At 34.6% G+C, this 14,674-nt stretch overlaps 1 protein-coding gene across 7 annotated transcripts; it reads left to right on the forward strand.

Annotated features, from left to right (window-relative positions):
* The first annotated feature begins 668 nt into the window (after positions 1–668).
* Positions 669–8,567, forward strand: LOC110732972. 7 transcript variants are annotated; one of them, XM_021912963.1, is made up of 8 exons: positions 669–1,040; positions 2,129–2,203; positions 2,750–4,888; positions 4,956–5,138; positions 5,248–5,483; positions 5,645–5,715; positions 6,906–7,026; positions 7,527–8,567. In XM_021912963.1, exons 7-8 carry the CDS (start codon positions 6,943–6,945, stop codon positions 8,211–8,213), a joined length of 771 nt encoding a protein of 256 aa, XP_021768655.1. In that variant the 5' UTR covers positions 669–1,040; positions 2,129–2,203; positions 2,750–4,888; positions 4,956–5,138; positions 5,248–5,483; positions 5,645–5,715; positions 6,906–6,942; the 3' UTR covers positions 8,214–8,567. The 7 variants fall into 7 exon arrangements, with proteins under 7 accessions (XP_021768655.1, XP_021768658.1, XP_021768656.1 ...); XM_021912966.1 differs by having other exon boundaries at positions 5,248–5,411; XM_021912964.1 differs by having other exon boundaries at positions 4,964–5,138.
* Positions 8,568–14,674: the final 6,107 nt, after the last annotated feature.

A 14,674-nucleotide genomic window follows, 5' to 3' on the forward strand; every position in this document is an offset into this window, starting at 1 on the left:
TTGACAAGGCTAGAATTGTAGGATTATTCAGAGCGGGGGTGTAAATTGACCTTAAATGATATTGATAATTTGATGTACTTCAGTTTTGATATTATTTTAATTACAAGACTTGGTGAGGGTGACAGGAATAGTTCAAGCGGTTATTTCTTTCCTCCCAATTTTATTGCAAACGATTATCATCACCTATCCTTGTTGTTCTCTAAACACTAAAAAATTAAATTACAAGACTATAAATAAAATTGAGGAATGTCGTATACTGAAAACCGAGTCTTCAAAAACAGTTTTCCAATTCAAACAATTACGCTACAAATCAATAAATTTTGATTATGCTATTTTTTCAAATTCAAATTCTTATTGAGAGAATTGGGCAACACAAGTTTGATTATGCTATTTTCATGTGTATGATAGATTGATAGATCAATTTCAATTAATTTTTACATTGTAACATGTTGTGATGTCAGGTTGTATATTATGATAGTTTTCTAGATTTGAAATGTGATCAAACAAGCAACTTAATGTGTATACAACAATCAAATTTCAATTGTCTTTGATAATATGTCATGTTACATACTTACATAGTGTTTAACGACAGTATTCAACGGAAATTTTTTTAAAGTGTATCCAAGCATAACCTACCAGCCAAGACTACACATATTTGTGATGGACTGATGGTGGGTTGGCCATCCGGTGGCATCTTAAATGTGTATCACGTAATCCTTAACCATTATAAAAGTGCAAAATTTGCTACTATTCCTTATGAATAGTATTTTTTGGTATTATGACATAGCTGCCCTTAATTTTAAGGAATTGCCAACTTTTCCCTTGTTTAGGCACTTGGATTTTGCCATCTGAATTGGAAAGGCCAGCTGTTCTTAGTGGCTTTTGTTGCAGTGACAGCTGGGGATTCGGGTGCTTCTCGTGAATTTGGTTTGGCCTTGGCTGGGGTATTTTGTGTTGCTGTGGTTTTGGCACGCTCTGGGTTGGATGATGAGGTGTGGAAGAAAGATGCTTTCGTTTGGGTGCTTGCCTAAGAATGGGTGGTATGTTTATTTGACTTTTTAAGCTTTTTCTGGTTTCCAGTTTGAAGTTTGGTTTGTTATATTACATTGCATGTTAGCTTCGATGCATCCCTTTCTGAATTAGGATGTTTAGGATTGCGATTAGCTTTGGATGTGTTTGGATTAGGATGTTTAGGATTGCGATTAGCTTTGGATGTGTTTGGATTGGAGTAGCTTACTTGGGCGAACTGCAGTGCTCTTTTTTAGGAATATAACAAAGACTTGGGGATGACTTAGGTGTACTTTGTTTGTCGCATATTTGTAGGGTTATTATGAATGGGTGCCCTTTTTTACCATAGCCTATATATAGAGTAATGGGGGTTCGTTCTGGGGTATAGCAGCTTCAGTGGTGAATTCTCTCTGGTTGTGAGTGATCTGAGTTAGCTCTGCAGAGGTATTCGTTTGAGAGCTGGTGCTTTCCTTTAAATGGCATTAGATTGTCTATTGTACAATCTTGCATGTGTATTTTGGACTACATATTTCGAATTGCCTGACAAATTGAACTTAAAATTAATAACTTGCTATTAAATCAAGCTTGTTTAAGAGTAATTTAAATTCATCTGTTCTATGGGAAGATATTTTGTTTTGTGTTTGGATCTACATTGAATTTGGTAAATTTAAGGGTGTTTTTGGGTGAATGGGTTCTGCTCTTATTGGTTGCTACATAAATGTATTTATTTATCCAGCTATGTCTAAGGTTCAGATAATTGAGTAATTTATTTGCATGATTCGTTAGTTCGTTCTTGTGTTTGTATATATGCTTTATATCCATTTGGACCTGTTCTTCTGTACAGCATTCGAAAGTATATTTTACCTGCACAGTTTTGACAGCTATTCTAAAAATAGCCTTTGAAATTTTAATTAGTTCAAATCCATTCTGTGTGGTAATTGTAGTGTAAATAATGAATGCTATTGTCGATTTGATTTAGTGAGTTTGTCAACTGCCTTTGCACATAATTTTCCTTGGTCAATTGGCTCTGAAAAATGTCTGCTTATTTCTTACAATGGTGAGTACAGCAGGTAGATAGATGGATTTATGTATGTGAACTTATTTCTTCTTGGGGTTACAGTTTTGCTGGTAGCATTGTTCGTGCCGGTGCTGTTGGAGTTTTCCCTGTTGTGGTGTTGTTAGAAAATCTGTTAAGGTAATTTCTATGATTCCTTTTGTGTAGTAGGTGTTGTGTAGTAATTAGCATGCTTTTCACATGTTCATTCCTTGGTTTTACAAGTTTATAATACCTTGTTATATGGAAGTGTCTTGCTTTAGTGTGCATCTGAAATTGTTAGTAGTAGTGTGTATGAGTTCAGTGTTCTTTCGATGTGTATCTACCTTTCATGTGCTTTATGGATTGCTACTAAGTTGTGCTTTGTAGTAATTAGCATGCTTCTCACATGTTCATTCCATTCTTTTCAAAGTTTATGATGCCTTATATGGAAATGTCTTTCTTTAGCGTGCATCCGAAATTGTTAGTGGTAGTGTGTATGGGTTTGATCTTCGGTTGATATGTATTTACTTTCCATGTGCTATATGAGCTGCTGCTATGCTTTGCTTTGTGATTACGTGCTTTGTTTAGATTTCGAATTACTGTGGATTTTGTTACTTGGTATAGCTAGACTTTAGTGGTGTTCCTTGGGAGGTGAAACCCTGTGTTCTGAATACTCTGTCCTGAACATCGATTTTGCCATTACAGGTTATGGCTAGACGTTTAAACAAAGTCTTTGTCCCTTTTCAGCCTCTTTTGGAAAAGGTTGTTGCTTGGCTGCATTTTCCATCTCCAGTGTATGGATTCATAGATGCCGATAAGAACAATGTCTTTGTACGGGTTAATAGGCCAAACTCCCGTGCACGGTTCATCTTCTATGGTGGAGATGCCAGTTCAGTTGAAGAATCTCGTGAGAGAGCGGCTCATAAGGCTGTGAAGAGATTGATATGTCGGTTTAGTGTTTGGGTGTCTGATTTCACATATGAGCGCATTAAGATGTATCGTTTGTGTGTCAAGTTGTATAAGAATCGATGCGCTGAATTAGTGCAGGACAGAGAAGACTTGACTCGCTTTTCGGTCAGAGTGCAGCACAAGAGAGGGTGTGGCATTTAATGATGCTCATGTCTCGGTTGATTTTGCAGCGTTTTTGGGGGTTTTAGTGAGAAAGACCGGTGTTACTGTGACTGCCATTGAGACTACTAAGTTAGAAGGTCATGGTTATATGTCTTGGCTAATGGTTACCTGCCCTCCTAATAATATTCCCATGGAGTGCATTTTTAGTGACCCTTGCCCTGAAACAACCATTGCTGAGCAAAGAGTTGCAAAGAAAGCATGCTTCTTCATAGCTTCTGTGTTTAACCTAGAGATAGTAGATGCTAACTATGGTGCAGCTGTGAAGATCAGTGAAGAGTGTTTCTTAGTGAGGGAAGTATTTGCTTTTGAAAGGTCATATTGAGTGCTTGGAAAGAAGTCCTAGCCAACCTGAACCTGCTAATTGTTTGGTGAACGCTGAATGTATCACACCAACTGCTGAAGCAAACCAGATTCCAGCTCTAGCTCTTCCACCGACTCTTTCAAATAAGCGCAAGACTGCTTTGAATGATCTGTCTAAGAGTGGTGTGGAGGTGCAGACTTCTGAACGTCTTGTTACTCTTATTTTAATCATTTGGTTTTGTCTGAAAAAGTTTAATTTCAGGATTTTGCAATCTTCACTGGAATTCCAATATAGTCTGTTCTGTTCCTTTGAATTATAGATTAGACTATACTAAAATTCTTGGATTATTTGTGTGTTTCAAGAAATTATCGTTAATATTATGGTGAGCTTACTTTAGGATTAACTGCTTCACTATCAAAGTATCAAGTTGACCAAATTGTTAGCCTTTAACAGCTTTTGTTCTTGGTGGTTGAGTATTGTGTGTGTTTACTCAAAATTACTGTATTCTTACTGTTACAGAAAATATGTTTTGCAGAGCGGTGTTGTCTTTGAGAAGTGTCTACAGCCCTATGATTCACATATTCCCTTCCTTAGCAACTTGAAGTGAAGTTCAAATTTCTAGAATTAAGAAAAATTCCATGTCTTGCTGCTATATCTGTGGCTACTCTTCTCTATACATTGCTATCCATATACATGCTGCAATTATGTAGAATAGTCTTGCTTGACCTCTTTTGCTCATTCCTATGTTATATGATTTGATTTGATTTGATTGGCTTAGTCGGTTAGTCCTCTTTATATGTTGCGAGCTGATGGATGGTAGGTCTCAACTCTCAAGAATTGGGAGTTAACAAAATCTTTATTTTTGTTTTGGGTAAGCATGTTGAGACTTCTGCTGCTGCTGCTGCTGTTAAATGCAGACCTGAAAAAGTTGTAACAGAAAAATCAGTTACTCCAACTGTAAAGTCTAATGTGGCAAGTCCGAGGTGTTCGGTTTCACATAATCATAATAAGAGTAGGAGACTTTCTGATGCTGCAAGAATCTCCACAACATCATCTTCCTCCTCTTCTGCTAACAGAATTCAGGAACGACAGTCGTCAGGTGATCAAAGCGAGGCTGGAACTCCACGAGCTCCTTCAGGGAACATACTGCAGTTGCCACAAATCAATAGCCTGAAACAGAAGTGTGTTACTCCTAACAGTAACACCATTGTCAATAAGACTTTGGAAATTAATAATGTTACCATGGGATATATACTAAGGAGAAACAGTACTGATGAACCGCGATTTCAGAGTTCACTCAGTAAATTGGATCCTGAGGAGTTAAAATCCTTGGGAAATGACAAGTACAAGCAGGGTAAATATGAAGAAGCTTTGGTGTTGTATGATCAGGCTATAGCTATTTTATACATAAGGTACTAATTATTTTATTGTATAGTTTAAATTCCCCTGCTTCTTTTGCTAATAGATGGATGTGGGTAGCATCACAGATTTCTAAGACTGAACTAATGGAGTTCTCTTATTTGGCGTGGGCTGCGTAGCGTGGGAGAAATCTGAAAAACTTTGAAAATTCACATGTGAGCTCGGTTTTCCTTGCCTTTGGGTTTATGAAGATGGTTCATGATTATGAGGAGTATGCTGTGAGGATCGCAGAACCAATCCAATGTCAGTCTTTTGCTTCAATAAAATCTTGGAGTTGCCCGCAAGAAGATGTGATTAAAATTAATTGTGATACCCACATTGGTAATGTAACGGGATTTGGTGTGGTTTCCAGGGACCATTTGGGTAATATTTTGGTGGCAGCGGTACATGCTGAAGCTGCGAGGTGGACTGCTATTGTGGCAGAAACGACTGCTTGCTGGTTTGGTGTACAAATCGCACTGAGGATGGGCTACTCAAAGGTTCATATGGAATGTGATGCTACCAATGTGGTTCAAGGTATGAAGACAAATGTCGTGGGACTATCCCCTTTTCACCAGTTTATTGATGCAATTAGCATAACCTCAAAAGGTAGTTTACTTTCTTGCACGACAATGGTTTTAAATCCGTTTTCTTGAATACTTATATGTGCTTATAAAATTGCATAATATAGTAGTATCTCAAGATCAAAATTAATGTTTTTCGTATTATGGTCATTAGTGCTGATCTTCTCCTTTTATTTATTCCTGTAGTAACAAGTGCATTTTATTTCACTTGGGTGATAGAGGCTTCGGATGTAGCATGTTCTGTGCAGCAGGTCAATGTAAGACTTTCTTACTTGTGTATGTCATACCACTCCAGTAACTCGATAAGTAAAGAATATAGACTGGAATAGAGTATGATCGACTTTCCGGAACTAATACATAAAGTTTTGCATATCAGTCGATCATATATTATTAGGTATATAATTATGCTTCCATATACATTATACGTTAGTTGCACTTGTAGTGTATTTTGCGCCCGCCTAACATGTAATGCGTGCAGTTACAAATAATATGCAACAGATACTATAGTATATTTTAGCACCTAACAATAATAGCTGTATTCTTTGGCGCTTAATTTGGGCTGTGTTTGTCATTAAAATAAAATATGAATGGCTTTGTTGAGCCCAGCCCAAACTAACAACAGCAATGTTAAAACTCTTGCATGAAAATATACAACTACTAAGGTTTAAATTAAAGTACAACTCACTTCATAGAAAAGAGTAACAAAGTACAAGTCAATGCTACTATTCATGGTAAACTTATTAATTAAATATGTGAATTGTACTTTGCTTCTATTTAAGCCACAAAAAAAAACTGATATTTTGCATTAACCAAGAATTGAATTTTATATTAACCATAAAAACTTACTTTTTGCTTATTACATAAGGAAAGAATTGCTCAGTTTCTAGCTGTAACCAAATAGAGAAAGCAACAGTAATTTACTTTTTGAACAGTGAATATCTGAAAACAGGAAGGTAACCTTGCTCCCAAACGTTGGCTATAAATACCAAATTAGCTTCTACTTTTTAGAGCAGCAAAAAATTTCCTGCATTTTCATTCCTTAGCATGGTATATTCTCCTTCTTTTTCTGAAATTCTTTTTGTTATCTTAGCATCAAGAGTGGTTACTATCCATGGAATTCTTACCTGATTTTCTATGAAAAAAAAAACTTCTTAACAAACCTTTGACTTACATAATTCTTGTTTCTTTGTTATGATATAACTTATATTTGCAATTACATAATTTTATATATTCTGACTCATATTTAGGTTTTTGGCTTCTCATTCTAAGCTCACATTCTCACACTAGATTCTGGAATATCTCATCTTACTGCATTTATTTTACTGCTTTTTTCCCTTTTAGTATATTCTGCATGCATTAGGTATAATTCTAAAACAATACATATGTTATGCTTGATATTATAAATGTATTATAAAACTTCATTTCATTATAATGTGTGTTCTTGCAGAGTTACTTTCGAGTTTGAGGCTGTCGATGACAGTGGAATGATGTCATTTACAACCTTTAGTGATGATACAGAAAAGCTTTTCCGTATGACAGCATCTGAAATCTGGAACATGAAAACCACTGTAAGTATCAATACCACTGATATCCTCTTCCGGTCTTTCCAAGTTTATTTCAACTCTGTCTATTCTTATCTGAACTACTATAATGCAGCTGAGTCTAAATGGTTTTCCAAACACTATAATTGCTGTAATAATAAAACTTTGCTAATAGTAATGATGCAAGTCAGTTTTTTTTTTTTTACCTTATTCCTATCCTTGAACTGTGCTGCTCTCAATAACTATTGATCCACTTTCAAGAAATTATTTATGATATATCTGCCCAAAATTAACTGATACAACAGTCTTAAATAAGTTGTGATTAGTTATGATGTTTACTGCATGGTCCTTGGTAAACGCTACAGCTCAAATTGTATACAACTTAGCTGATTTACCTATCTCCTTTTACATTCAACCAACACAAAAACCACTTAACAAAGTAGTATTTACTTTTACACAATCTATATGGCAGTATACATATTCATTATGCTGCGCTTGCTTCTTATGTGACAACTTCACAATTGTAGGGGAATTTGGAAACATTCAAGGCTGTACAAGAAACACTATCGACAAAGCCTTTCTTCATTCAGGTAACTCCGACTCTGGAGTTAGCGAGGAATAGTGTTCTGTTATGGACTTTGAAAGCCATTGAGGTAGAAGATGCACAGCCAGAGACTCAAGTCCTAGGTTCATCATCTGCTAATCTTAACAAGGATCAGACTCCCTTTACACCTGATAAGGCACACAGGACAGACCAGGCATTCATGAGTGAGGCTGCGGCTCATAGCAAGAAAGACTTCAACATCTCACCAAGCACAACTAAGGCTCATGGAAAAGCAATTGCTGCTTCTAGACTAGATAGCAATGCTAATTATAGTCAGGACAATACAGAAACAAGCGATGAGGTTCTTGCTGAAATAGCCCAGCTTCATGAATTCAGGCTAGCTTCTGAAGCATTTGACACAGATTGCTTTGATATTTCAATTCAGCAACCAAATAAAGGACTTACAATTTCAGAGCCACCAACTTCAGTCACTGAACTTCCTACATGGAACAAGCTTACTCGCACACGAAGCAGTGTCAAGAATAAGGAGCCAATGTCTGCTGATGAGATGCAGGATTCAGATGATGAAGATCATGTTCCTAGGAAGAAGCTCCGAACAGCACTGTTCAAGGAAGCTGCTGAGAAAGAAATTTCTGAAAACAAAGGGTAATCTGAAAGCATCCTCAAAAATTTATGAATGAAACCAGCTAAAAATATATAGATACTAAGCAGCGTTTGCTAAAAGAATATTAGTACTAATGAATCTCTATTATAAGGTAGTTTGCTAAGTTTGAAAAGCTTTTGGATGTTTAGAAGGAACATTTTGGGCATCGTATGTTCCCTATAAACATCAGATATGTATATAGAGTACTGAAACTATGTAATAAGGACTGGCCTGTAGTAACGATAGTGTCTTAGACACCCTATTAAGTAGAACTTGACAATCAATGTTTTAGCTAATACACATTTGCCAAGTCAATTAGAAGTCTTTGGAAACTAAAGTACAAAGCACATGATTATATAATCACTATTTTCCCTCTTTTAAACATCTTACTTCTGCCATTTGAATTCTAAACAATTCCAACATATATTATTGCATTCCCTCTATAACTACGCCACCTAAACAAAATCACGAATATCACAAAAAAAGCCATTTCACGCGTCATACTTATCTTGCCGTAACTAATTATTATCTATCGGTGATAATTTAAATATTCTACTGGTAATAAGAAGTGTAATGAAAGCAACTTTTGAAAATGTGGTGATCAAATTGATTGGTAAGTTGGCAAGTGTGGGGTGAAAATGCGATACTCGTATTAGAAAAAGGAGGTGGAGGCCCACCAAACAGAGAGAGATAGAATTAGGAAGGTCAAACAAAAAAATGACTGTTATTAAAAATAGCCAAATAGGCATATACAAGAGGGGACAGAGACAGAAATTTACCAACTACAAATGGCCCATTTGCACACTGTCCAGGCCCATCTCACCTAACCTCTGCCGCTTGCCTCTCTACCAATACTGATTTTTCTTTTTAATGATTCACTCTTTGTGATCATCCTCTCGCTCTACCTGACGTCATTATTCTTGTTGTATACCACGTCACCTACAGAACCGTCTAAAGCAAAAAACTTATCAAACGAATAAAATAAATTAAAGTAAATAACATACTTATGTACTTCATTCATGTACAGATGAAGGAGCATTTTTTATAAAGTACGGAATACATTTTTTATTTCTATTTTTAAAACTACATAGATGTATGAGGTTAATTATTGTGTGATTTAATTTGTGAACGATTCAATTGTACTCAAGTGATTGCTGTATTTTGGAACTTGGCTATAGGCCTAGGACCCTAGGCTATAGCCCAATAATATTTTCGGCTTTGTTGTACTGTACTTAATAAGATTTTATTGTACCATCAATTCAGTTTTAAATATTGGAGTAATTCACACGTATATGACATGAGAGATAGGTATAAAAAGGTAGAATAAGGGTAATAAATTAATTGATGGAATAATAATACTGTAATAAATATAATAATTATTATTATCTTGTATTTGATATGTATTGAAACTAACCTTGAGGTAAGTGATACAACAGTAATTTACCCTTATTAAGGGTCTATTCACATTTATTGAACTAAACTGAACTAATCGGAGCTAAACTGAACTAAAATTAAGTTGAAGTAAACAAACCTTAACTTTCTTATTATCGCCTTACTCTTTCTATTTCATTAATTTTGATAGAGTATAAAAAACATATTTAGATTGAAGGAAATAAAGATAAGCGAAGGGAAAATAAATGAAAAGGGTTAAATATTATTCTTTTGGATAACAAATAAGGAAGAAAAAGGATTGAAGGGAAGATATATGAAGGGATTAAGGGTCTTTTCTGATTGACTGAACTGAACTTATTGGAGCTGAACTGAATAGAACTGAAATGAATATTTTATGAGAGAAGGAAATTAAGAACTGAACTTATTAGAGCTGAACCGAACAAAAAATAATCTGAAGAGATTAAGCTCTAAGTTGTAGAAAAGTTATCTATAGAGAGATTTAAAAGGAAAATTCATCATTATTTCCTAGCTTTCCTTTCTCTTCCCTTCCATCCCTTCTCCTCCCCTCATACTTCCTCTTTTCCTCTCTTTATCCAAACACAATGTTTGGATGAGGTGGTTGTTTTTATTCCGTTTTTTCTTTAAAATACCATCCCCTAAGTATAAAAATGAAGGGATAAGGAACCAAGACTTCGCTCGATGGATCCATTTGTTGTAGGTAGGAACAAGGTGACGATCAATGGTATCCGATTGGAATGATTTGATCGATTCACTCTTAATTTGATCGAGATTGGGTTGTTGTTCAATATACCCGGTACAAAGATGAAAAAGAATGCCTATTCTTGATACATATTTTTTCAAGAAAAGGTCTCATCCTTCAATATCATGATTGGATCAACCGATCACGAGTCAAAAAGAAAAAAAAAAGACCCCGTTTAAGGAAAAACGAGAAGTTCGCGCAGAAGACGAATTGTTTTATCCATATCATCATCCCTTAAACAAACATTAGCTAGAAATTAGAATTCATCAATCCTTAACATCTTATTCCCATCCCTCGCTTTTTAATTTTTTTTCTACAAACATGATAATAAAATGAACTTAAACGAGGTAAAACCCAATTGAAGCTACATGATGTTTGACGTAAATTTAGACGTTATTTGGTTGACAAATAAAGACATGAAAATTTGAAATTCCTAAGAATTGAAATTGTTTGGAGATAATCCAATCGACCTAATTACCACCCTTACGGACCCACCTACTAGTCTTCCACAAGTTACAGGTAGTATTCAATATTCTTTTAGGTTGACCGAAACCAAAATACCCCGTAGTATAAAAACAAGAACTCCTCCTTACAACTATTTATAAAGACCACCCCAGAATCGTCTTTGTGGAAGTCTAACAAAAATCCTTTTTTGAAAACCCAAAACAAAGTTTGGTATTCTCAAAAATCAGAAATGGAGAAGGAAAGAGCAACATCAACAGCAGCAGCAGAGGAATTTGAATACGACGATGAAGAAGAAAAGAAGATGGACAAGTTTTACGAATTGATTAGAAGATTCAATGAAGCGCGAAATCGTCATCAAAATCAACCTCAATTAAATGGCAATTATAATAATAATAATGAGACGAAGAAGAAGAATGATGTGAATTTAAATTATAATTGTAAAGGATCTGGTACAGATACTCAGACGACCTGGATGCCTTACTTCAAATGGGAGGATTTTCGACATCATCAGGAGAGTGATCGAGATCAGGTGGTCATTTCTTCTCAAAAATCTGCAATTGATTTTCTGCAACCTCATCCAGATAAATCCAAATTTCATGATTATAATATCATCAATTTGAACAAGAAGAGGAAGATGGATGACGTCAATGATGACGATGATGGTGAGATCACCGCCGCTGATCACTATAAATATTCAAGTCCCAGATTGGACCTCAATCTTACCCTCTGATTTAACCAATTACTTTAATCCTTAATTAGATTTAGGATTAATTAGGCCTTTTTTTTTTTTTTTTTTTTAAATTTTAAAATTAGATTTTAAGGTTGAAGATCGTCTTTGGGATACCGCGTAAGGTTGGATAATGGATCAATGTTGATTACGGAGTATTCCGTATGAATTGTGGTTGTTTAGTTCCTTTCTTTTTTAATATCAATATTGTATTACCAGTTAACTGTTCTTTCTATGGTTCAAGTGAACCTTCTGATTCATTCTCCCATGTGCAATCAGACTCAATTTCATTCTATTTTCCGATGTTAAAGAAATATGATTTACTCGATAATCCTAATCATCTTCCGAAGGACCAAAGCTATACCCATAAATTACAACAATTTGGCATTGTGCTAGTTTTAGTTAAAGGCCAAACTTGAGTTAACTGTTGGTAATGAATTACTGCTATGACTATTAGGTAGGATTGAAATGTTTGATTTAAAACATTGGATGTAAAAGCTTTCAATGCGTAGTGTACATATCCAAATAAAACACTCCGCATATATAACAACTGGTTGTGGTCTGTGGAGTAATAAATAAATGGTTGATTATAATTTGTATACTCGTACTTGGTAGAAATTAAAGAGATACACAGCTTAGGATTCCCCATCTCTGTCATTGTTACTTCATTTCACTGCGAAAAATGCAATTGCCAAGTTGTTGAATATGATTGCCACGTACGCTCTCTTACTGTTTGGTCCCTATGCCTTGTTATCAGTATTAATTTCTCTTTGGAAATAAGCATGTTAACGTTATACGAGTATCAAGGACTTCTTCTGTTTTTTTTTTTTTTTTTTAGTTGCAAGTTGCAACACACCATTTTAGTACGTGCTTTAAGGAAGAAGACCAGATAAATGGACAAATTAATTGACATAATTTAGGAAGAAGACCAGATAAATGGACAAATTAATTGACATAATTTACAATAAGAAGAAAGTGATGAGGTCACTCTTCAAATTTTATACTCGGCTAGCTTAATTCGTCTAATTACTTAATATAATCACTTCTTCAAATATTGTGTCAAAAAGGTGGGTTGCAAGTATAAAAAAATACTGAGTAGTTGATAGAGTATAAAACATATTCCTAGGGCTCAACCATCAGTTTAACCTTTTGGTTGAGATGGTCCACTAACAGTAGTAAGCGTATATTTTATCCAAAATAAAAAATTATTTTCTATTTTTGATATTAAGGTCATGTTTTGTTCATCTTATTAACACTATTTTCTGAATAAATTAAGTCAAATTAAAAATGTTAAAAATGATGAGATAAGCCAATTTACTATTACTATACTCCTTTCTTTTTTTTTTGAGGGGAACTACTACCATGCTCCCTCTATTTTTATTTAAGTGTCTTATCACTAAATTTAGAAACCCTATTCACATTACTGTATTATTTCTCTCTCTTCCATTTGATCCTTTTATTATTTTATACATGTAACATTTTTTCCTTTCATATTATACCTTGTGGCCTCTATTTAAATCTATCTCCCTAGCTTTTTCATATTTTTTTTGTTCCTAGCCATATCCAAGTATGAAAATGGGATACTTTTAAAAAAAAAAAAGGCTCCATAAAAAAAATTGGAGGGAGTGCGTTTTAATTAAGTATAAGTATAAGGTCCCGTAAAAACAAAATACTACCTATGGTCCAAATTACTCGCAACTTTGGAATATTTTATATCTCACAAATAATACCTCTAAGTTGCGAGTAATCTGGACTGATTGGGCCCTGTAAAAAGGGCCAACCTAGATTGTCATAAGACTAGCTAGATTCAGAATAGTTCGTTGTAGTACTCTGTAATACTTTTAAGTTTGAAGTGAAACTAAACCTAAAAGAGTAACCAATGGGTAACCTGTCCCTTTAAGGCCTGTTCATGTGCTAGTCTGAAGTCTGAGCTATAACTGGTACACAACTTTCAATCTTATAGACTTATTTTTAGCGAGCCCAATTGGTTTAAAACACTCTTCCTGTATTAAAAATTCAATTGACACTATTTAGTCCCATTTTCAAGACAGTTACAAACAAACTTTATTTGGTTAATCACTCGAATAACAACGCGTCATGAAAAGTTTCGTTTACTCAAAAAAACCTTAGAAATACATCATTTTGTAATTTTGTCAACAAAAATACCAGTTTCTCCACTTTTTAGAAACTTCCACTTTCTATATGTTTCATTGTTAACCAAATAAACACTTAATGCTCTTTCAAAAACGGTAAGCACTTAATACAAAATTCAAAGAAGAACTTTGTTTTCTAATGTGCAAACACTTTAACATTATCTTTTAGCACGCTTATTAAAGAAGATGGAAGAGACATAGGGATTAAGGATACAGAATTAGAGATAAAGACTACCAAATTGTATTACTCATACTATTAAAGATGAGCTTAAGTAAATTTGAAATTGATCACCAAGTGTTTGAAGTTATTTGCAAGCAGTAGGAGTGGTGGGTGCAGTACATTTAAGAGTAAGTGCTATAAAATGGTACATGCACCTTTGATTATTATGTGTGTTTTATGAGTTACTTGATGTCAATTCACACTAGTATATAAAGACTACTCTATTACATATTTGACTAATTGTTATTAATTTATTAATTATAGTGTAGAAAATTTCTATTAGGCGGGTGTGTAGTGTTAAATTATTTGCTTGAATGTTAATTGTAAGCGCTAGAACGGATGACCATGTTTTTCACGCATACTAGACTTTGCTATTCATCAAAGTAAAGCTCACGCACTAGGATCAATTTAGGCATATGAGAGATTGAGAGGGGCCATAGATTAAGAATGGTGATGTTATATGTTTTTTCTTCTAAGAGGTAAGAAGTCAGTTAACTTTCTCATCCCTTGATTAAAATAGTATAAATAGAGTCAACTTGTATGTCAAATTCCTTCTCACATTCCAAATAATACCTTTCAATTCATGTATAAATTAATATGCATATTTATTCATCTTTTGGAGTTGCATGCCCCCCCCCCCCCCCCAAAAAAAAAGGAAGAAGTCCGACAAAGATCGCGAAATTATTATGGGAGGACCAAATTAAAGTTATTTCCATCCACCAAAGTATTTTCAATCAAAATGAAGCATCA

The sequence above is a fragment of the Chenopodium quinoa genome, unplaced genomic scaffold (assembly GCF_001683475.1).
Source record: "Chenopodium quinoa cultivar QQ74 unplaced genomic scaffold, ASM168347v1, whole genome shotgun sequence".
NCBI classification, from domain to species: domain Eukaryota; kingdom Viridiplantae; phylum Streptophyta; class Magnoliopsida; order Caryophyllales; family Amaranthaceae; genus Chenopodium; species Chenopodium quinoa.